We start from the raw sequence: 24,000 nt of genomic DNA, 5'->3' as shown, positions 1-24,000 counted from the left end.
CAGTAACACAAAATGATTAAAACACCTGTTCCCACCAAACACCTCATTATCATCACAATCATCCTACTTACAAAACAATACTGAGCAAAAATAATCAGCCTTATCATGCCATATGTCAGCCATAATTGTGTAGCTAGCTATACATAAATAAAGGCAGACAGCTTGAACCTTTGCCTGCTGCAATAATTCAATTTGAACTAGTTCATTGTCCTTGAGAACCTCCTCTGCAGAAGGAACATCATCACAGTACGGAAACTATTCGACTGACCCTGACCACCTTTTCATCAATAAAACTACTACCAAAGATAAAGAAAGAGAGATCAAAGACCTTCCGATGAGAATATAAGCTCTCTTGACTTCATTTAAAAAAAACATAATATGAAAAGTTAAAGTTCTAACAGGTTATAAAACACAGGTTATTCTTAACTTTTGAACACCTGCTATGTGGTTATTTAATATTGAAGGTCAGACTTATTTGACAATTCATGAGCTCATATCAAGATATTCCTCTCCTCCTTTGCCTCTGCTTTCTCCTTTTTCACAGTCAGTCTTTAATCGCAAGAATGACAGTTTCCCTTTTCTGGGCATGACAGAATAGGTGAACAATTTGGCGAAGATAGGTGAATGTTCAGCTAAAATTGCCATTCTACAAGCTCACAACAGGTTTAAGAGGTTAAGTAGTAAAAGGAAGTCAGGAAGTGGAGAGAAACTATGGGCCGTATTAACACAATCTATGGCACAAGGTGGGGCAAGGTCTAAAGTACATGGCGCAAGTCCACTGGGGGCTTGTCCAATTTAGCTAGTTAGACGGAACATAATCTGAGCGCAAAGTTAAGTGCAAGGCACAAAGGGGTTATATGTAATCTCTCAATTAATTTGAGTGTTATTGGCTGGCTGGATTAAACCAATAAGAGTGTAATCTGCCATTCCCTTTAGGAGCCGGGGTGCACGTGCACCATGTGCATGTGTGTGCACGTGCACCTTGTGCATGTGTGTGCAAGGTGAAAGTGAAAGCATGACCAGGAACAGGAATCCACCAAAGCTGCGGTGAAGCAAACATGGGAGGAGGTAACGGAAAGTGTGTCCTCATCTTCTGGCTGCATGGCATCGTTGCTGCACAATGCCAAAAGCAATACCATGATGTTAGGAAATTGGGAAAACAAACTCTCCACTCACAGAAAAAAATTAAAAAGAGAAAAGAAATAAGAAGAATACAGTCCTGGATCGCATACCCTCAGCTGTGCATATTTGCGTGTACCGTTCAGAATCATGATTTCTGTTCTGTAATGCGTCTCGTTTCTGTTTAAAAGATATCAGTTATACCTTATCAGTTACAGATGTGCCACTGCTTTGCTACTGAAAAGTACAAATACGACCTGTTCAGATTTACTCCACTACAAGTAAAAGTATCAACAATTTACAATTTACAATTTAGGCATTTAGCAGACGCTCTTAATCCAGAGCGATTTACATTAAGCAAGAACAAAAAAGCATGGAAATACATCACATAAAAAAGAGCATTTATCATGAAACATGCGTAAACTAAGAACGTAACAGTGGAATATCTATATAATGAAACTATACATATAAACTATACATATATACCAGTGATGTAAATAGGGTGTGTTTTGCGTCCCAAAACGCACTTTATAGTTTTGGGCCGCACTTCAAAAAAACCTCTGCGTCCACGGGATGCACTACTGTACTCAGGGTACAGTAATAATAATCCACGTGGAAAAGAAATCGCGGAGAAAATAAATGCGGTAAAACAAATAATCTACGGACACGATCATTTTGCATGGCCGCATGCGACCTCATCCTACGTTATAAACTATAAAATCCACGTAGGACTCGTTGTAGAACCACTAGTTAACAACAACAGTCTGACGGGCGCCGCCATCTTGCTCAGAGACGAGCGCTGAGCGGAGCGCAGCCTGGAGACCAGAGCCGTTTAGAGAAAGAGAGTGACGACAACATACCGTTCAGTGACTCATGAAGCTCCGTGAATAAACAGTGAACGGGGTTGTCGCAACTCTCTCATCTACACGGCGCTGCCTCCGACAGAAAGACAGGCGAACATTTTTGAGCATGACAAACAGAGTAGACCCGATTGAATGGGAAACACACATTTTGTGTACTGTAACAAACGCCGATACTGTTGTATGTTGTGCGTTGTGGACCGGTGCCACCACACATTAACATGCCCCCCCCACCCCCCCAAAAAAGAAGTGCCAAAGCCAACTGCAGGGCAACAAAACATATTAGCAACCCTATTTTCTAAATCTAACATGTGTGCTGCTGTGCACAGCCTACCTCCTCCATGGCTGCTTCTACTTAATCTCCAGGTTAGTTTTGTAGCATTCATTTTTATTTTGTATGTATTGTGTAATGTGTCATAAAAACATTATTTACAGTTAAAACTGGCAGAATTATTATAGATTTCATATAGCCAAAATCATATGAAATATGTATGTAGTATGAATGTAGAGCTTTTTTAAAAAAAATCTAATTTATTTTGCTAGCTTTAGTTATAATAATAATTTCTTCTTCGTTTTCTACATGAATATAACCACATTATAACCATATAAGATGAAATGGGAGTTAAATGCTGCAATTTGTAAAAATGGCAAAATATTACTCTTAAACGTCGCTGAAGTGGGACTCATCAAATGTCCCTGGGACTCATCTAAAAGACCACCCCTGCATCCCGGGACTCATTACATTGAAAACCTATTTACATCACTGATATACTATACTATGCTATACATTATGTACTATGACGTGCTATGACTAAATACAATGCAATTATAGTGCTGCCTACATAACATGCTATAAGTCTGTATCAAATGCTATCTAAGTCTACCGAAATGCTATCTAAGGGGGTAGGGTAAGTGCTATGGGCCATGATGGAGTCTGAAAAGGTGGGTTTTCAGACTACGGCGGAAGATTGGGAGTGATGCTGCAGTTCTGACTGCAACGGGGAGTGCATTCCACAGTTTTGGAGCCAGAAGGGAGAAAGCTTCCCTGCGTTGGCTGATCTGAGTCAGTGAATTATTAATTATAATTTATTACACATTTTTCACAATTATTTTATAGGACCTTGTAACTCTTGTTTCAGAGTAACTCTGAAACCACCTGCACTGCATGCACTCACGTTATACTACGTTATACATCTTAGTATATACTTTCCTTTTTTGATACAATACAAAATTGCGCCGATTGCCCTGCTCGCCGATTGCCCTGCTCTTGACAACAACAGTTTGAACACCGAGCGAGAGAGTTAAACCCTGCTGCCACTGGTGAGTGGAGGGGGAAGCCACAGACACGGCTAGTGTGAGAGCAGAAGTGGGGAAGAAACAAAAATCACACTTGTGTGAAGTGAGGGGCGCCCAGTGTGGCTTTCAAATGACGTCACAAGGGGCATGCTGATTTTCGGGGGGCCTGTTTTTTTGGGGGGGGGTTCCCTTGAATAAGACAAAAATTAAAAGTCCATAGACTTAGCTGCCACATGACATCATGTTTTATAGCCAGACATTGGAGTACACCTAAAAGTACTCAGAAATGTACCTAGAAATGTACTCGAGCAAAAGTAAAATAATTTGTCTTGGAAATGTACATAATCTGTACTTAAGTACATTTACTCCGTTACTGTCCACCTCTGCCAGCAGAGGAACTCTTATCTATTCAGGAAATCTGCAAACAATTGACATTATAACACCTTGGTAAATGCCCCCCTTTCTCACTGACGATGTTCTGTTTCTGACAAGGCACAGACAATCTACTGAATTGCCAATGGCAGGACGTGTGAAGTTCTCAAACGGCACATCTGTAATAATTGCATGTGCATTCTCTTTATTATAACCACCTATTAAAGCATTACGTACAGCTCTGCTCTGTCTACTGCACTTCAATTCATAATAAACCAAGACAGCCAAGACACATGGAAATGTTCAGTGCCATCCACAGTTCCACATCAAGAAAGATAACTATAATAATGATGTGAGCATCCATACTGACGAATGAAGATTCTGCAAACAGTGGCTATGTCGGCCCCAAAATCGATAATATTGTTGAAATGGCACTGCTGTTTTCCGTTGCAAAGATTGCCTACAGATGAATAAAACTAGGAGGGCATGGGTTCAAGGAATACTTAAAAGACCTGAGGGGTCTTTGAACAAATCTGTTATAGTAATAATTTACTTACTTATAAACAACAAGAGATTCTCTCTCTCTCTCTCTCTCTCTCTCTCTAACTTTCAAATGTTATCTTATTCTTATTAGCTATTCATCATATTCTAATGATGAGTCTCTCAGGAATTTTATCTTCCATATTGAAGGTGAGTGATGTGTTGAAAGTGACGCTCCGTGAATTCAGATCAATGTGGGTGTGTTGTGAAATCCTATGAAGGCACATATCTGAATAATGCACTCTTTAAGTAGCACCTAGCAATGACACTTGCTCTGCGCCTTGCACCGTGTTTAAGAATTAAGATAGAGCGCTTTATCCGTGAACGCCTTTGATCACTGTCTGACTCTGATAACGAGTGTGGAAAATAACACTGACAATTTTCAAACTCTCTGTTGGTGAAGAGGAAAAACATCTAGTATAGGTTTATTCAGGATTTGTAGTGCGCCCCCATCCAGTTTTTACACTGGCTTGGGGCACGGTCCGCAGAAAGACAAACATGTAGGACAAGGCAAAGAAGACTAGATAGACTAGGACGACAAAAATTCAGTCACACTGTCACTCAGTCTGATATGTTTCACACTTTGATTGATGGAGGCAAACGTATATCATGAACCACTCAGACATCTCAGGCCATCTGGGACAGGTCTGCTTTCGGTCCCCAGAGTCTAAACTAAACGTGCAGAAGCAGCGTTGGAACAAACTCTAAGATAACTGCAGTTCTGCTCCAGCTCTCAGTTCTGCTATATCAAAGCTGAAGACTTTTCTGTTTTCTGCTGCCGCCTAATTGAGGCTATCGATTCATTTCTTACGCTGCACTACAACATTATTCTTGAATTCTTATCTCGGTTTTTTTACCTTCCTTAGTGTATATAAATGTCCTATGAGGCGTTTCTTTTTCACATTGTCTTAATGCTCTTAATGTTTTGTGAAAAGCACTTTGAACTGTTTTGTGGAAATGTGCTATATGAATGTTCATTTATATTCAGAGATATTCTACTATTTCCAGCAAACAGGACAAAGGTTAATAATGGCTTTGCAAGTCCTGCAGATGAGGCTAGATGTCATGGGATGCTGTAAAGTCAACAAACTAAACGAGTCTGTCGGTTCTATCTTGTTGTATGTCCCCTACGAAGCTCTATCGTGGCATGTGTTTCCTCAAAAGGTAAGGTCACCTTAAATTATTCCTACTAAACTAAGCATGAAACACTATTAAGAAGGGAAACAAATGATCAAACAAAGGGACATCCACTTCCCCACAAATTGTGTTTTTGTTTTTATTGTTTGGTTAATGCATTTTTGAAGGTTACCCGTGAAGATTCCGTTTTTTGCACTCTACATATCTCAAACACTCTGTTTTACCTCAAATCATTTTGGAGTTGCACTCACTGAAAGCCTAAGTAAATGCAGCATTAGTCAACGTGTAAGTATGCAGGGATGTCCCGTGCTACAAAACAAATGTTCCACCGTAACCAACACCCACTGTGGGTCCCATCTAGGGGTGGGTCCCGAACCTCGGGACCAAGTATGTACCGAACCGAACATGCCTGGGTACCGGGTACCCATTACAATAATTCAATTTCGGTTCTCTCTATCGGTTCCCAATTCCAGAGCTGATCTACAAGCCTACATCGCGTTGCATCAGCGACGCGTTGTGGGTGGGCTTGTGGCATGCAGAGGCGGAGCTATCTCTCTGCATGGAGTTAGTTGTCGAGGAGTCTAGAGACAGTGACACACGCTGTGCCTGGCTGGCACTGGAGCATTGAAGCAACATCATTATTAAAGTTTCTTAAACGTAATTTTCAAGTGAAGTTTATGGGAGGAAACTTTTAAGAGAGGGGACAGGAATCGTGCGCCTTGCCTGAGTCTTCACTGCATACGTGCGCAGCATTGAATCAACATGAGACGAGAGAGGAGGAGAGAGAAATCGTTGGTGCACTCACTTCGAATGCGTGTGTGTGTGTGTGTGTGTGTGTGTGTGTGTGTGTGTGTGTGTGTGTGTGTGCGTGCGTGCGTGCGTGCGTGCGTGCGTGCGTGCGTGCGTGCGTGCGTGCGTGCGTGCGTGCGTGCGTGCGTGCGTGCGTGCATGCGTGCATGCGTGTGTGTGTGTGTGATCATGGCGTAGGGTCCAGATGCCCAGTCAGTTTAGAGCTTGCCAGTCTAACTTCGAAGAGAGGTGGCAAAAAAACAACAAAAGATAGCCTACTTTGGGCAGCCCGTGTGCATGCACATTTCTGTTAGTAGCATGCACGCCGCCTTTGTTTTCAATGATCCCCCCATTAGCACGTCGATCGGAAAACTCGTTCTCACCTATTGGCCGGAGATGCGCTGCCCCCCCCCCCCCCCCCCTCATTAGCGATGCTAATTTGCCCAGTCAATCGTGTGTGTGTGTTGCTCTCAGATCTCAGACATGCTTTTATTTGTTATTGGTAATAAGAGAAGTAGCCTACAACACTGGGTAAATACAGAATAGATATTATATAGATATTATATTTAAAATAATCACTATATTATCCACAAATGGCTCAATAAAGGAGAGGATGTTATACTATTCATTATACATGTCTTAAATTGACATTGAGCTTTTTTGTTAAATAAACATTTGACCTCTTTAAGTTATTTTATACCATTTTGGAACCAAAATAGGGAACCGTTAAGAACCGGAATCGATAAGCAGAACCGGAATCGGTACCGGATTCGCAAAAATCCAAACGATACCCACCCCTAGTCCCAACACAGAGGAAGTAACTGGCTCGATGCTTTCGCTTATCACATTCTGGCGGATCAAACCTATGCATAATTCATAAGATGCGGAATATTAAATGACGGCAAAAATAGAGCAAAGAAAAGGTACCGTAAAGCTCCTTTAGATTCCACCAAACAACAGATTCAAGAGAAAAATATTATAATTCTACCTTTACTGAACAGAGAGGAGTTAAAGCACACCATGGGACACGTGGGCAGGGACTTTAGATAAACTTTTGACTGTGAGGCTTTGTAACTATATTTCTTTCATATGCGGTAAATTGTGTGTGGATCAAAAGTTCATAGAATCCACATACAGACAAACAACAACAAATGTATAAAAATCCAGTAGGGCCTGCTAAGATGTCCCTAAACTGCAAGTCAAATTGAAGTTGTCACTATAATGATGATGATTGTTGACAGATTTTCTGTGTTACAATCTCTAAAATACAGATGGAGTCAGAGGCGAACATTGTGCGAAAATAGGCTAACATCTACAAACTCACAATGCGTTGCTATGCACAACAGCGTTGTGAGCTTGAATTTCAGCAATTTCCCGCGAAGACAGGGAGCTGTCAGTGGGCTGTCAGTGGGTTGTATAAGAGGCTCCGTTTGAGGAGGTCTTATAGTTTAGAGGATCTGTATCTTGCCTTAGGCGTTGGGGGGAGGGAGTTGTGAATTAGTCAGTAACTTGAACCCAGTGTTTTAGCTAGGTACCTCCTTCTTATGATTCCAAATACTTACTCGCAATATAGGACACTTACTGTATGGGATATTTACCTGTAGTATTATTGTTCAGTGCTTTGTGCGCCATACTTTATAGGGTGACGTGACGTTGTGGCCTAACGTCACGCCGTCAACAGTGTACAGAGGGGAAAAAAAGGGGTGACCAGGAATCGACTCCCGGGGAACTAAGTGGCGTTTAAGTGGTTACAATAAAACAGTGGTGTAAAGTAACTAAGTACATTTAGTACAATTTTGAGGTATTTGTACTTCCTTTTACTTCTACTCCACTACATCTCAGAGGCAAATATTGTACATTTACTTAAGTACAATTATTTGAAAACTTTAGTTACTACTTTGTAGATTTAGATTTAGATTAGAAAACAGTAAGTACATTTTAATGCCGATACATTTGTACTTTTACTCGACTACATTTTGAACACAGGACTTCTACTTGTAACAGAGTACATCTACATTGCAGTATTTTTGAGTACTTCCCACCACTGCAAGACAAGGCACTGTTTCGGGCGCCTGCTGGCCTAGTGGTCCAGGCGCATGCCACATTTAGGCTCTGGCCTGACAGCGTGTCGCGTGTTTGAGTCCCGTTCATGACGACCTTTGCTGCATGTCTCCCCCTATCTCTCTCTCCCTCTTTCCTGTCAATCTTCACTTTTATCTATCAATAAAGGCAGAAAAAAAAAAAAGAAAGAAAAGAAAAAAGAAAAGATCATAAAAAAAGACAAGGCACCGTCTCTGTAACCGTGACTTACCAAGCATGACGAGGTTGGTGGTGCCCTGCTCATTTCCAGAAGGGTAGGTGGCATACTCGCAGGTGTAGCGTCCGGCGTCTGCCATGGACAGTCTGGAGATGCGGATGGAGGGGTTCTCCAGGGAGCCCTGGATGAAGACCACCCGGTCCTTGAAGGGCGAGTCTGGGAAACTCTGGCCATAGATGGGGTGGAACACGGCGATGTTGTCCCTCTGGCCTTCCACGGGCTCCCATATCCATGACACCTACACACGCACACGCGCACACACACACACACACACACACACACACACACACACACACACACACACACACACACACACACACACACACACACACACACACACACACACACACACACACACACACACTCAGTGTTAGGCTGCCTGCGACCAATGATCAGTGGTTCATAACACCTGTGAAGAATGTAACATTGATTAGGCTATAGTGCTGCACAATTAATCGAAAAAAGATTGAGATCTAGATTGAGACACCTATGCAATCTCATTTGGAAAATCGAGATTCACATTTGACTGAGCAAGAATCGTGCAGCACTATTAGGCTACGCAACTAATTATGTACTCTTATGTTATGTTGTCTTATGTACCTCAACTGTTTCTGGCACTCTCATGATACTTGTGTATCATTCTGTTTCTATTTCCTTTCGATTGCATGTCCCATATGGCGGAAAAATGCCGGAAGCAATTCAAGACGACAAAATGAAAAGCTTGACTACATTCGAACATTCCCTTAAGGACCTTTTTCAGATATCATTAAAAATAACACATTCCTGTATTGTCTTTAATTTGTTTTTCTTTAAATAAACGTTATTATACAAACTTACAAAGACATTTGAAACACTGCTGGGAGGAAGAGAGAGCATGACAACATGGCACTCTCCAGTGGTCACACTGACACATCGTGAAGGGCATAACTAACTCTCCAGTGGTCACACTGACACATCGTGAAGGGCATAACTAACTCTCCAGTGGTCACACTGACACATCGTGAAGGGCATAACTAACTCTCCAGTGGTCACACTGACACATCGTGAAGGGCATAACTAACTCTCCAGTGGTCACACTGACACATCGTGAAGGGCATAACTAACTCTCCAGTGGTCACACTGACACATCGTGAAGGGCATAACTAACTCTCCAGTGGTCACACTGACACATCGTGAAGGGCATAACTAACTCTCCAGTGGTCACTGACACATCGTGAAGGGCAACTAACCAACTGTTAGGTAGAAACACACTGACACATCGTGAAGGGCATAACTAACCAACTGTTAGGTAGAAACACACTGACACATCGTGAAGGGCATAACTAACCAACTGTTAGGTAGAAACACACTGACACATCGTGAAGGGCATAACTAACCAACTGTTAGGTAGAAATTATCAGTGGTGTAAAAAGTACTCAAATGTTTTAGTTAAGTAAAAGTAACAATACTGCAATATAGAACAACTCCATTACTAGTAAAAGTCCGGAATTCAAAATGTACTTGAGTAAAAGTACGAAAGTGTTGGCTTCAAAATGTACTTAAAGTACCAAAAATAAAAGTAAGTATTTATATTCAAATATATAATAATCTTTTGCATAGCAGATCTACAAGCTCAATGTACAATGCGTTGCAGCGCGATGCATTGTGAGCTTGCGAAATGTAGGGCTGAAGTGGTTACTGTATATTTTGTCATAATAAGTGTAGTGGAGTAAAAGTACCATATTTGCCTCAGAAATGTACTGTAGTAGAAGTAAAAGTACAGAAAATTTGACATACTCAAGTAAAGTACAAATACCTCAAAATTCTACTCAAGTACAGTACTTAAGTAAATGTACTTAGATACTTGGTGCAGTGGTAAAGTCCCTGATACACCACCACAGAGCTGATTGTGGGTTCAAATCCATGGTGGTGCATGGGTAGCTTTGTAGGGCCTATGTGTGTTCAGGGGAGGGAAGCCGGGCGGGGAGGCTGATTTAATGTCACTGCACGTATTCCTACGGACTGGGGGTGGCACCTGTCAGCAGGGAGTGTGGGCAGATGAGTCAATATGATACAACAGCAGGGACACACAGAAATGTGTGTGGGGAGGGATCAATTGGCATAACGACTAAATTGAGGTGAAAAAGGGGGTAAAAAAAATATCAAATTTAGAAAAACAAAACAAAAAAGCCCTGCTAGCGTTTCTAAAGATTGGCAAGTCAGTCAGTCAGAGCTGGTTAAATTGTCTCTCTATTATTATCTATCTATTTCTTCTTTTTTTTTAAATATTTTTTATCCCACGATTTATTCCAACCAGTTCCTTTCCTCTCCATCAGGCGCCCCGGCCGGCCAGGGGGAGGCAGTTTAGAGACCAGGATTACTGCATGTTTTTTGTGAGGGTACCTACCCTAGGGGACACGAGGAGAACATGCAAACTCCACACAGAAAGGCCCTTTCGCCAACCCCTCCTTCGGGTATGGGCACTGATGACGCGGAGGAGGAAACACACCGCCAGCACCCACAGCGTCCCGAGCGGGAATCGAACCCAGGACCTTCTAGCTGTGAGGCGACAGCACTACCAACTGTGCCTTTATCTATCTATTTCAATGCCTGTATTACCCTGACACTTGCTGACCACTAGTGACCACATTCATGGTGCTGACACTGTGGCCAAACATTTTTTTTCCTGTAATGATGACAAAAACTGAATCCATTCTCTTTGGATAATAGTAATCTCAGCAAGGCAGATGGCTTCTTGGTTAGAGTGGGTGACAATATTATCACACGAAAAGATGAAATTACCTACCTAGGTTCCATCCTGGAGGCTAATCTTTCCGGTGATAAAATGGCCACCAACATAACCAAAAAAGGTGGGTCTGGTCCACAAGATTCGATACACCACCAAAATACCCATGTACCTGTCTAAATACTTCACAAAGTCCACAACCACAACACCAGGGGGTGTGCAACAAACCATGTGCAACCCAGATTCAGCACAAACAAGGGACTAAATTCCTTTCGCTCCTATGCCACCAAAATGTGGCACGCCCTACCAACAGTCATTAAGACATGCAAATCCCTTGACTCCTTCAAATCATCTCTCAAAAGGCACCTACAGACGGCTGCAATTCGAAACTGGCCCCCGTAAAATCTGATTCTTTTCCCTTTTTACCTCCTTTATGATGAATTCCTGTTCTGTTCTTTACCTATATAGAAGTGTCTATTTGTACGTCTCTAAATGTTTTGATGAATTGAACAAGGTGGACCCTCTTGTAAACAAGTGTAATGCTTTATTGGGTCGTCCACTCACAGTTAACAGTCTTTGTATTGAGTTGTGCTTGAAATGTACTGTAATTCTGCAAACTGTTAAATATTTCAATCAATGATATTGAATGTTGTCATAGGCTGCATCTGTGATACGCAATTATAGGTCATCAATCATATATTAATCTGTGAAGTTCGGGTTACTAAGGTCGCATTCTCACCTCTACTTCGGTAGACTCGATGCGATTGGGGGTTGAGTTACATCATTCTTGCACATTTAATTTGCTGCGTTTGCGTTCACACCGCGCTGTCAATCGAAGCAGGGAACTTAATCAATGTGTTCAATTCATAAACTAAACAGTGAAATCTATAGTGTTAAAATTATACTTCGATTAATAGTTAGGACATAAAGTGAGGTTAATGGGGACAGTGTCGGTGGATGCAGTGTCGCTGCCGGGGACTGGACCTGGACCTTATTGTGTGTGTGTGCGCGCGCGTGTGCTGTATGAACACATGTTGTAGGCACAGCGGAGACAGCAGCGCTAAATGAATCCGACCTCCGACGTTTTAATATGTATTTATATTTAAACAAGATTTTAGAAGGTCCCCACACACAGTGACAGTGCTCCATGACAGACAGAATATTCTGTACACTGCATGTGTTTTTATGCGTTTCCTTAAGCAACTGATTAATGTGCTCGTCCGACCTCATTCGACCACGTCTATCGACGGTAACGGCCCTAATGGGACATCTTTGCGCTGCGTAAAATATGCTCTCCAACTGTGTTTACTCCTCATTCATCCGCCACATTGTTTTCTTCATTTCCTTTCCTTTATTTGATGCTGATTGCATTCCAACCTGCAGTGAATCGAAGTCAGGTGCGCTTGGAAGCGAAGCGAAACCCCCGTTTCCAACAATACGCAGCAGGATTCGTTTTAATCGCAGCATCGCATGCTGGTGTGTGAATGCCACCATAGTGCCTAGAATTGTGCTGCCCGCATTCATCAAATGTTGATTGTCATTGGGATGATGTCATTGGCATGTAGAGTTGTATATTTTGTATACTATACAGTACATGTAGAATGTGTATATTTTCATGTCTTTACTGTATGTGTACATGGTTTCCATGGTTGAAACTAAATTGCTACAGTGTGTGAATTGATGTTACAGTGCACACATGACGTCTTGTCATGGTATTTGGTTGATGGAGCGTGTTATTGTGTTTGTTGGCACACAGGCTGAACAGATTTACACCCAGGAAAAGGAGCCTATATGGCCAGTGTGGGCCGCCAGAAGCCTTAAATTACCGTTGGAATAATAATGTCCCGATCCAACCCTGAAAATATGTATACGTCTAATAAGTCTGAACGCACCTTAAAGCAGGGGTCTTCAACAGGGGAAAATTGAGAATACGAAGTACAGAGCCATTAACATGAATTCATCATTTGCCAAATTTGACTGGGGGACTGCCATTGGATTTTTTTTAATTGTCATGTCATATGAAAGCAGGGAATCATAGCTTCAAATTGACATATTAGTTGTTCAGTTTGACCCACCAGTTTTGGAGATATGGCTTATAGAGTAATGTCTTGCAGAAAACAGCGAGTTGAAAAAACAGGCTTGAAAGGTTCACTTCTGTGGACATGCACCTAGCTACATGTTTAAGCATTTATTTCCATTTATTTCCATTTATTTCCATGTTGATTTATTTCACACATGAAAGTATGTGAAGAGTCTGCCAGCATGTGCTATTAACTCATTTTGGATCAAATATAAATAAATTCAGTTTTTCTCCTCTGGTGAAAAGACCCCTGTACTGGGCTATTAAAGGCAATGTTCACACACTGGCACACCTCATCAGGTTCTTGGAATATGATTGCTTTGATCCCCAAGTATGATTGCTTTGATCCCCAAGTCTGAACATGGAAAAAAACACACGGAAACTAATGCGATCTGAATCACATCCCTTAGCCTTGTTCAGACTGCACACAACAAACTCAACTTCAATCTGTGTAGGACTAGGAAGCCAGATTTGTGCTGCCAGTTTGAACACCAGTCTGAATGTTCTGAGTGAACATAGCAAGGGCAAAGTTTAGAGAAAATGAACATCTACAGAGTCTTAAAACTTTAATGATGCAGTCTTTTACAAACCGCATGCCTATGAACTAGCGAACACCAAAATACCAGGCAATCACGCTGTCAAGAGCCTGCCATACTCAGATAAAAGAATGAATCATTCTTTCTTACAGATTATATACGTGTGTCAATACTTTGTTTGAGCACCACTCCTTTCTCCATTTTGTTCGTTATAGCGTGAAGGTACACTTCAACTGTAACTCTAGATTAGTTTCTTGGAAACCTGTAATTTCATGCTACAGTGATGTTTTCACACACATAGGCCATGCATTTTTCATTTTAATGTAGGCATATGCCAAATATCTACTGGTTTTCTATCTGCAGACCAATGTCTTATTACATTTCTGTGGTACTGTACTTCCATCTCACGCCCTTTCTCCACCTCAACTCTGACAGCATATCAATGTTCTGGACACGATTCAACATGATACTGTAGATCGGTACCTGACAACATCCTCAACTATCTGATACCTCTGTAACCACGGAGAGCAAAGGTCCGTTTCTCAGTGGATTTATCATCTATCACTCTTTTCCTGGTTAAATGTGAACCACTTCTCAAATTGATTATTCATGATACTGAGTGGGTGGCAGAGCAGACCTAGTAGAATGAAACATCATCACAACATTTTACTGGCTAAGAATGCCAAATCCAGTGACGGTTAGTATAGTATGTGTTTTGCACAGATAATGCAGAATGTTGCAGTGATGACTGTAAACACAGTCTGCTTCATATCGGTAATAGTCTTCAATGTCCACTGTGTTGCGGTAGGTGTGTCATGTAGGCTACTGTATTGACATTGTTTACGAATTATTTCTTTCTCATTGGAAGAAAATACGTTTGTTTTATAAGTTGCTTTATTTCATCGAAACAAGTCAGATGTTGTAGATAAGTGGTCTATTTGACTTTGAAATTGTGTAAATTGTGTCTATTGTCCCCAGACATTTTCATTCCCCCTGCCTGCTTTATCAGCACCGTCCATATTGCACATACCGGTAAATAAATATTCCTGGTACTGCCGTACTTGTTACACCTGTTGTCTGGACACACAAAGTGGTTTTGACATTATGGCAACAGAGGAATGTGAGCTTCTTTGTACTATTGTCGTTTTTGCAAAGGCCTCTATTGATAAATGCAGCAGCAAGATAGTCTAAAGTATGAATACAGAAACATCAACAAAGTGTAAACAGACGGACAGCAAAATGTCACCATCGAGACATTTAAGCATTATGTTATGCTTTAGCTATTGAAAAAAGCAGATCTACAAGCTCATAGCGTGCCACCGAGTGGCGCGCTACGAGCTTGTAGATCTGCTATTTTTGAACAATTGTGAAAATATATATTCTTTCAGAAGACTTTTTTTTTTTTTTTTTTGACGTCAGGCCTCAATGGGTTAAAAAAACATGAGCTTTTTTAGTCCGGAGCTTCTCTGGAGGAAGACCCTTTAGCTGAGAGAGACATGAAGACCCCTTAGCTGAGAGAGACATGAAGCAGGGACCGCCACTACATATTGGATCCATGTTAAATGTGTGTTTTCAGACCTTTGGCTCTTTTTTCCCTGTAGACCAAACTTTTATTTTTTTGTGGCTTTCGCCTTTATTTTATATTTTTTATGGAGGGACAGACAGTAGGCTGACAGGAAATGGGGAGAGAGATGGGGGGGTGACATGCAGTAAAGGCCATCGGGATCGGGAGTCGAGCCCGCGGCACACTGCCAGGCTGGAATACCAGCCAAGGTGCCTGGACCGCTGAGCCACGGCCCAGGCCGTAGAACAAACTTCTTTGAGGAAAATAGCCAATCTACAGATGTAGATCTGCTGTTTTCGGCAAATGTTCCCCCAGAATAGGGATGTATGTGAGGGTTCAAGTGGTTTATGTAAAAAATAAAAGTCCCTATCAAACAAAGATTTGGCAGACCCCCTGCAGTATCTTTGAGGACCCCCTAGGACTAAGGGTCCAGGATCCCGTGTTGAAGACCCCTGGTGTAAGAGAAGCAGATGAAAGCAGCATTGCTTTTTTACCTGAGTGAGTTTTGTCGATCCCCCTCCATCGATGAACTGGCAGCGCAGATCAACAGACTCTGTAGGGAACGCCTCCACCTCCTCCTCCACCCGAACCCTCTGGCTCCACACTCCTGGAGAGGAGAAGAGAGATGAGGCATTAAAACAGAATGTAGAAGTGAATGATGTAACATTCAAACTTTTTTTATACATTTTGAATACTACTGTATATACCGTCCGTGGTAATGTTGTTTAACTTCAGTCTGGCAGCAAAGGATAGTAAAGTAACTGAGAAGTGGGCAACAAGGAAATATAGATAAAAATGAAAAACACAAGAAAGCCTGGCGAGGGATATAGAAAGATGAAGAGGTGAGATGGGGGAAAGAGAGAATGACTAAAGCCTGATTTATACTTTATCGTACTAAGGTGTCTACAACAAGCTAACAACTTATAGCACATAGTGAATCGAAAGTCAGAATGGGCCCGAGAGCAAAAGGGAAAGACAGTAAGAAGAGCCTGAGAGCGTCACAGCGAAGGGGAAAACAAAAAGTGCCTGAGAGTGAAGAGAAACACAGAAAGGGCCTGAGGAATCCAAAGAAAGAGGGAGAGAACATCAACAGCATCATCATCAACCATTGACGTGTGCCTTAGGCAGAGTCTCAGCAAACTCAGCAACCAGAACCTCCTCGTGAAGTTTGAGCTAATCTTCCACCAGGGATCGCTAGGGGCCGAGCCCTCTAGGAACGCTGTATGCATCACCCTCTGACTCCATTCGTGAAAACAACCAAAATTCAACGCAAAACAGCCTGCTGCTGTCAAGTTTTGTTTTTGTTTTTCTTCCAGTGAGGCGCACCACAGGAACGCCCAACACTCTTTGAGAGAATTAGTGATATTTTTTCCCTCTACCCAGCGAGGGTTAACCACGAGTCCACAAACAGAAACAAGCCTTGGCTAGCGGGGCATGGCTCTGATTAAACATTAAAAAGGTTTGTTTTTGTTTTGTTTTGTTTTAAAGGTTAGTGTCCAGCAGTCATTCTGAAAACTTTATGGTACATGCTGATCAGCAGGTTATTATAAAATGGTTGCATAGGCACATTTTGTTTTGCTGTTTGAGCATCTCACATCAGTATGCTGTAATGAGTACTGTGAAGAAGACGCTACAGGGATGGCCCCTAGGCCAAGCACCTCTTGAAGAGCATGTAAGGTTCTGTTGCCCCTGCATGCAAACAATGGTACAGTACATCCTGATTGCGAACGCAGTGAGCATTTACTATGAGACCCAGCAGATCATGTCTGTCTGTCTGTGTGTGACTGTGTGTGTCTGTGTGTCACGCTGTAACACAACCCGCCCGCCACCAGAGGGCGCAGCTGTATCACACACAAAAACACACACGTGCATCGCATTAAGAATAAAAAATAATAAAGAAAAATAAAAGAAGAAAAAATTAAGAGGAAAAAAAAGCTCTGTGTGTGTGTATGTGTGTCAGACTGCCACAACAGCTGCGTTCGCTTCCCGCATTCACGCGTCTTACTTGTGCATAGTGCATACACTAGTGCATAGTGCATACACTAGTGCATAGTGCAAGCACAGAGCTGTACTGCATGCACTATGGACCCATGGTACTGTATAAGCCACCTAAAGTTAATTGGTTCCAGTGAATTTAGCAAAACAATATCCTGATGCGGTGGTGTATTAACCACATGCCAGGTATACCATAATATGGAAACATTTGCTGAACATAGACGAACATTCAGGGAAAATATGAGATCTATAAGCTCAACACATTGCAACAAGCGTGTAGACCGTCTTGTAGCTTGTACAGGCTATTCACACAAAGAAATGAGGTGTAGAGGGGAGAAAAGGACCAAGAGCACTGGGGGACCATAGATGGGTGTAAGTGGTTAAAGAAGGCTTAGCATTGGAAAGTCCTGCAGTATACTGCTGCTTACAGAGAGAACACAACCACAATGGTGGGAAACATTGGGTAACACAGTGACAGAAATAAGTCACAATCACTGTAGGAGGATTATTATGTTATGTCACATACAGTATATGACAATGTTAAGACTGCCTTGCAGACTGAATGCTGTATGGCAATGTGGTATGCTGTTATTCCAACACATAGCACAGCGAGTAACTATTGCATTTATGCACAGGAAAGCTTTTTTCCTTTGTGCAAAACTTCCATTTTTATACACTGCAGTTGGGTGCATACATTGTGTAGAGCAGTGGTTCTCAAGCTTTTCAGGCCGTGAACCCCCCACAATATGAACTTTGAACTTGGGACCCCCCCTAATACATTGGATGTATTGTTGTACAGTAGCTGACAGGTTACATTATTTGTGTGTTTTGTTCCTGGCGGTTGTATGGCACAAAATCAATTTCCACTACGGACTAATAAAGAATCTATCCATAGGAGACAGAGGGGTTAAGTTCATACTATTGGATGGAACACAGCGTCCACAACCTGCAGCGTCCATAACTCAAGCTATAATATAGTTGAGTCCGTCTGTTCTGGCGGCGTAAAATTGTCAGGAGCACAGCTTACATTTGACAAGTTTTCAGTTACCACTGTCGCAGTGTTGCTTGCTCTGGGTAGGATCTCTGTCGGTCTGCAAGCACCGACAGAGCTTTGTCGCTCTATATGTAAAGTATCTTGAGACAACTTGTTGTGATTTGACAATTGAATTGAATTGAATTGAATTGAATTGAATTGAATTGAATTGAATTGAATTGAATTGAATTGAATTGAATTGAATTGAATTGAATTGAATTGTCACAAAGATTCTCAATATTTCAAATGTTAAGACTGGCCTTTATTCATTTCTGTGTATTCTTTGATATGCATACTCCTGACAACCAAATCATATTAGGTACCACAAAAAAGTACATTAATGAGATCACTAGTGAACTCTCTCTTCCATCCCTGTACATGACCTTCTAGATAATTCACATTCTAAAATTGAAAATGTTATACAGCCTGAAGATTAGTGCTCACCTTGACTCTCTGTATTTGAAGGCTAGCCTAAATGCCAACCCAGATATCTTCTTGGTATCATTATTATGTTCAGATCAAAATGTACGTCTGCAATAATATCAAAGTCAGCCTATTATCATCTCAACAGGATTCATGTCCAAATACAAAAGAAACGTACCCATGCCTTCATGCAGCAGAAGCGACTACTGTAATCATCTGCTCTCACGTCTCCCCTAAAAACCAATCAAACAACTACAGCTGCTATCTGAACATAATTTACACCAGGGGTGGGAAACCTCCTCGGGTATATGAATCCCTTGTGTGATCACCCGGTGCCAGACAGTGAAAAACACCATTGCTTTTGTGTCTTATACAGCTACAGTAATCACAAAATCACACCCGTGTGAAGTGAGTGGTGCAACTCCGTGTGGGGGTGGGGGGGGGGGGCGGAAGTTCCAGACCCACAGGAGCGCACTCAGGGTGCCGGCCCAATTCCGGCGAGCCGCCCCGCGTCTGAAACGGTTGAGAAATGACAGAGTTACCGTGTGGGGGTCCCTCTACTGTACCCTCTACTGGTACAGTGGTACTGGTACTCAATAATACAAGCAATACAAGCACAACCACATGAACGATATTCCCTATTCTGGGTAATGTGGGTAATAGGGTATATATATAATTCATTATATAGTTTTTCCACTGTTACGCCCTTAGCTTATGTATGATTCATGATAACTTCTTCGTATGCTTTTGATGTATTGCTATGCTTTTTTATTCTTTGTTCTTGCTTAATGTAAATCGCTCTGGATTAAGAGCATCTGCTAAATGCCTAAATTGTAAATGTGATAATGCAGAGAAGGGCTGTGCAAGAACGTTAGACAGCTGGCTACAGTTGGAGGCCATCGATATTGTCCTTTTCTTTTTGCTGAGGTTTGCGTGATCTGCGCAAAAGGGGCGGGAACCCCTTTTGGTGTTTTAAACATTATGTTATAATTTAGCTATTGAAAAATAGCAGATCTACAAGCTCATAGCGCGCCACCGAGTGGCGCGCTACGAGCTTGTAGGTCTGCTATTTTTGAAAAATCGTGAAAATATTTATTTCAGAAAACTGGAGGATTTAGAAGGATTTTTTTAAATTTTGAGGTCAGGCCTAAATGGGTCAAATGATAAGGGACAATATCGGTGGCACCCAACTGTATCATTTTTCCACAAAGTCTGTATTGATTATCCAGATCCTCCTATCAATGTCCAGGGCTTAATGTTTTCTCTGTGTATCTCTGTCACTCACACATTACTGCTTTGTTACCAAAACGTAACAGATATACCTTGAAGTCCCAAATGGCAATAACAACCAGCTTCATCTACTGTATGTAGCTTGGAAAGCCTATCTCATGGAGAAATACGGTTCGATATTTTCTTTACAATTTTTGTTCTATACCCAGCAGGGGATCGAAGGACGGTGCCATTGATGAAATTTGCTACTTGGTTTGGTTATCTAACAACAGCTTGGCAACCAATTAACTATAGGGTCGTTGTACTGTTCTCACTGCACACTGGATAGTATGATTCAACAGTCAGATAAACACCTTTCTTCAACCACGACTCTGGAGATGTTGTTTATAGTTAAGAGGTTTTATGGCTTCAAAAGGGTGAAAACTCCTTTCCTTCATACACATCAATGCAAGAAAATAATAGAGTATGTTGTCTAGAATAACTAGACAATGCAATCACATGTTATGCAGTTTACTTAAACTACAACTGTGCTAACTCACACACAAAATGAATGAAGGCATCTCTATATAAAAAGGTATCAAACACATACAGTACCAACGATGCTCTTGAAAAAAAAGGGGACTTCAAATGCAAATGCACTAACAAACTCAAACCCTAACCTCCCACAGGGCAGCACACCTAAACAATTTACAATTTACAATTTAGGCATTTAGCAGACGCTCTTAATCCAGAGCGATTTACATTAAGCAATAACAAAAAGCATGGCATACATCACATGTATAAAAAGTAGTTATCATGAATCATGCGTAAACTAAGAACGTAACAGTGGAGTATCTATGTAAACTATACATGCTATACTATATAATATATTATACATGTGTACTATAAAGTGCTATGACTACATAAAGTGCAATTCTAGAGCTGTCTACATAACAAGCTATAAGTCTGTTTAAAATACTATCTAAGTCTACATAATGTGCTATCTAAGGGGCTAGGCTAGGGCAAGTGCTACGGGCCATGGTGGAGTCTGAAGAGGTGGGTTTTCAGACTACGGCGGAAGATTGGGAGTGAGGCTGCAGTTCTGACTGCAATGGGAAGTGCATTCCATAGTTTTGGAGCCAGAAGGGAGAAGAGTTTGGGACGTGTGGAGCGTTGTCCCGGCGTTTTTAGTGAAGGTACCTCCAGCTTCCCTGCGTTGGCTGATCTGAGTGAGCGGGAGGGTTTGTAGGGTACGATCATACTTGTGAGATATGGGGGGGCCATGCCTTTGGTTGCTTTGAATGCCAGCATCAGAGTTTTGTATTCTGTGCGGGCAGCGACCGGGAGCCAATGGAGCGAGCGGAGAAGGGGGGAGACGTGTGAGAATTTTGGCTGGTTGAAGACCAAGCGTGCTGCGGCATTTTGGATCAGTTGGAGGGGCTTAAGTGCACATGCCGGTAGGCCAGTAAGGAGGGAGTTGCAATAGTCAAGTTTTGACAAGACTGTTGTCTGGATTAGGAGCTGGGCTGACTCCTGGGTGAGGAACGGTCTAATTCGTCGTATGTTGTAGAGTGTAAACCTACAGGATCTAGTGACAGCTGTGATGTGTGTTTTGAACGAGAGCTGACTGTCCAGGACAACACCAAGGTTCCTGGCTGTCGGGACAGACTTTACCAGGGCGTTGTCTACGGAGATAGTTAGCTCCCGCATAGGGCAGGACTTAGCTGGGAAGGGCAGGACTTAGCTGGGATAAACCTAACCCTCTCCCAACCCTTAACGCACCCCTCACCCCTTAATCCGGTCATTTTAACGCACCCCTCACCAACCTTAATCCGGTCGTCTTAATGCACCCCTCACCAACCTTATGTCTAACCAATGACTAGTCTAAACTAAGTATGCACCCCAAACCATTACTAAAAATCACACCTGTGTGAACTGAGTGGTGCAACTCCGTGTGGGGGTCCCCGGTGGGTCCCCAGAACTTCCAGACCCACAGGGTGCCAGGGTGCCAGCCCGGTTCCGGCGAGCCGCCCCACGTCCGAAACGGTCGAGAAATAACAAAGTTACTGTTTGGGGGAATTAGCATTTAGCAGACACCTCTCTCTCTCTCTCTCTCTCTCTCTCTCTCTCTCTCTCTCTGTAATTAGCAGGCAACAGTGCAACACTATCTCTCTCTCTGTTTCTAGCACAACAGCGCCACTTTTCCCCCTACTGGTACTCTAAACATAGGGACATAGGTTTGGACATAGGGACATAGGTTGGGACATACAGTAGGGACATTGCTGTTCCTTGGAGTGGTTGCACCACTCAAAAAATTTAAAGTAAAAGTACATCTGTAACAGCACAGTCATTTTAGGATACGTATATGCTATTTCAAAGAGTCCTGCTCAGCTCCTGTCTTATTCTATTAATAATTCATGTATAATGCAGAGTGGCTTATATAGAGGTATATAGTTGCTTCATTCTTAAACTTCACACAGATAATTCTCAAACTTCACACATAGTTACTTATTTACAGGCAGCTGAAGTCTTTTAAAACAGAGTAAAAAGTGTCACCTTGCCTAGATTCTCACTTCACAAAACTCAGTGTTATTAACTCTTAGCTTATTGCCACTGTACTAGGCTGTGCCCAAACAAACTTAAAGGGGGGCTTGGCTTCCACAGTTAAAAAAAAAGGATTTGACAAATACAATTGACGCAGCATAAAAATGTAAGTTGAGGATCTCCAGAGGAACTGCCAGCACTTTTGTGTGCAGAGGCAACCGAGAGCTCAGTGAGACGGGAAGGGAGGTATAAACGACAGGCTTCTCACTTGCCTCCCAACAGATGGGAGGCAAGTTCCATTGAGGCAAGTCATTTTCACATTAACCCTTATTTTACATTAACCCTGGCATTCTTATCCCTGATGCTGATTCTACAAGTGCCTTTCTAAATCAGTAGTTCTCACACTTTCAAGATTTCTTCCAAAAATATTCAAAAATAGCAGCACCGTGAGCTTGTATATCTGCTATTTTTTAATAGCCAAGGCAGAGAATAAGAATAAAGTGATACACCGTCTGCACTTTGTACAATAGGAACACTTTTATTCAAGCAACGTTTCAGTGAGATGCCTGAAGGTCTAGTTTTGGCCTTGACCTCTAGGTTTAGTTTTGACCTCGAGGCATCTGAGATACCTGAAGAAGGTTTAGTTTTGACCTTGAGGGATCTGAGATACCTGAAGAAGGTTTAGTTTTGACCTCGAGGCATCTGAGATACCTGAAGAAGGTTTAGTTTTGACCTCAAGGCATCTGAGATACCTGCAGAAGGTTTAGTTTTGACCTCGAGGCATCTGAGATACCTGCAGAAGGTTTAGTTTTGACCTCGAGGCATCTGAGATACCTGAAGAAGGTTTAGTTTTGACCTCAAGGCATCTGAGATACCTGAAGAAGGTTTAGTTTTGACCTCGAGGCATCTGAGATACCTGAAGAAGGTTTAGTTTTGACCTCAAGGCATCTGAGATACCTGAAGAAGGTTTAGTTTTGACCTTGAGGCATCTGAGATACCTGAAGAAGGTCTAGTTTTGACCTCGAGGCATCTGAGATACCTGAAGAAGGTTTAGTTTTGACCTTGAGGCATCTGAGATACCTGAAGAAGGTCTAGTTTTGACCTCGAGGCATCTGAGATACCTGAAGAAGGTTTAGTTTTGACCTCGAGGCATCTGAGATACCTGAAGAAGGTTTAGTTTTGACCTTGAGGCATCTGAGATACCTGAAGAAGGTTTAGTTTTGACCTCGAGGCATCTGAGATACCTGAAGAAGGTCTAGTTTTGACCTCGAGGCATCTGAGATACCTGAAGAAGGTCTAGTTTTGACCTCGAGGCATCTGAGATACCTGAAGAAGGTCTAGTTTTGACCTCGAGGCATCTGAGATACCTGAAGAAGGTCTAGTTTTGACCTCGAGGCATCTGAGATACCTGAAGAAGGTCTAGTTTTGACCTCGAGGCATCTGAGATACCTGAAGAAGGTC

The 24,000-nt window shown here is 42.1% G+C and overlaps 1 protein-coding gene across 3 annotated transcripts in view; it reads right to left on the bottom strand.

The window, feature by feature from the left end:
- pvrl2l (PVR cell adhesion molecule related 2 like) overlaps positions 1-24,000 on the bottom strand; it is a 367,143-nt gene that overhangs the window by 188,311 nt on the left and 154,832 nt on the right. For all 3 annotated transcript variants that reach the window (XM_079522341.1, XM_079522342.1, XM_079522343.1), the window contains exons 2-3: positions 15,830-15,942; positions 8,425-8,668 (exon numbers count right to left, since the gene is read on the bottom strand). In XM_079522341.1, coding sequence (XP_079378467.1) covers positions 8,425-8,668; positions 15,830-15,942 — 357 coding nt within the window. The remainder of the gene's footprint in view (positions 1-8,424; positions 8,669-15,829; positions 15,943-24,000) is intronic.

The sequence above is a fragment of the Electrona antarctica genome, assembly GCF_951216825.1.
Source record: "Electrona antarctica genome assembly, chromosome: 15".
In the NCBI taxonomy this organism is placed as follows: Eukaryota; Metazoa; Chordata; class Actinopteri; order Myctophiformes; family Myctophidae; genus Electrona; species Electrona antarctica.
This window is presented reverse-complemented; position numbering and strand designations above follow the sequence as displayed.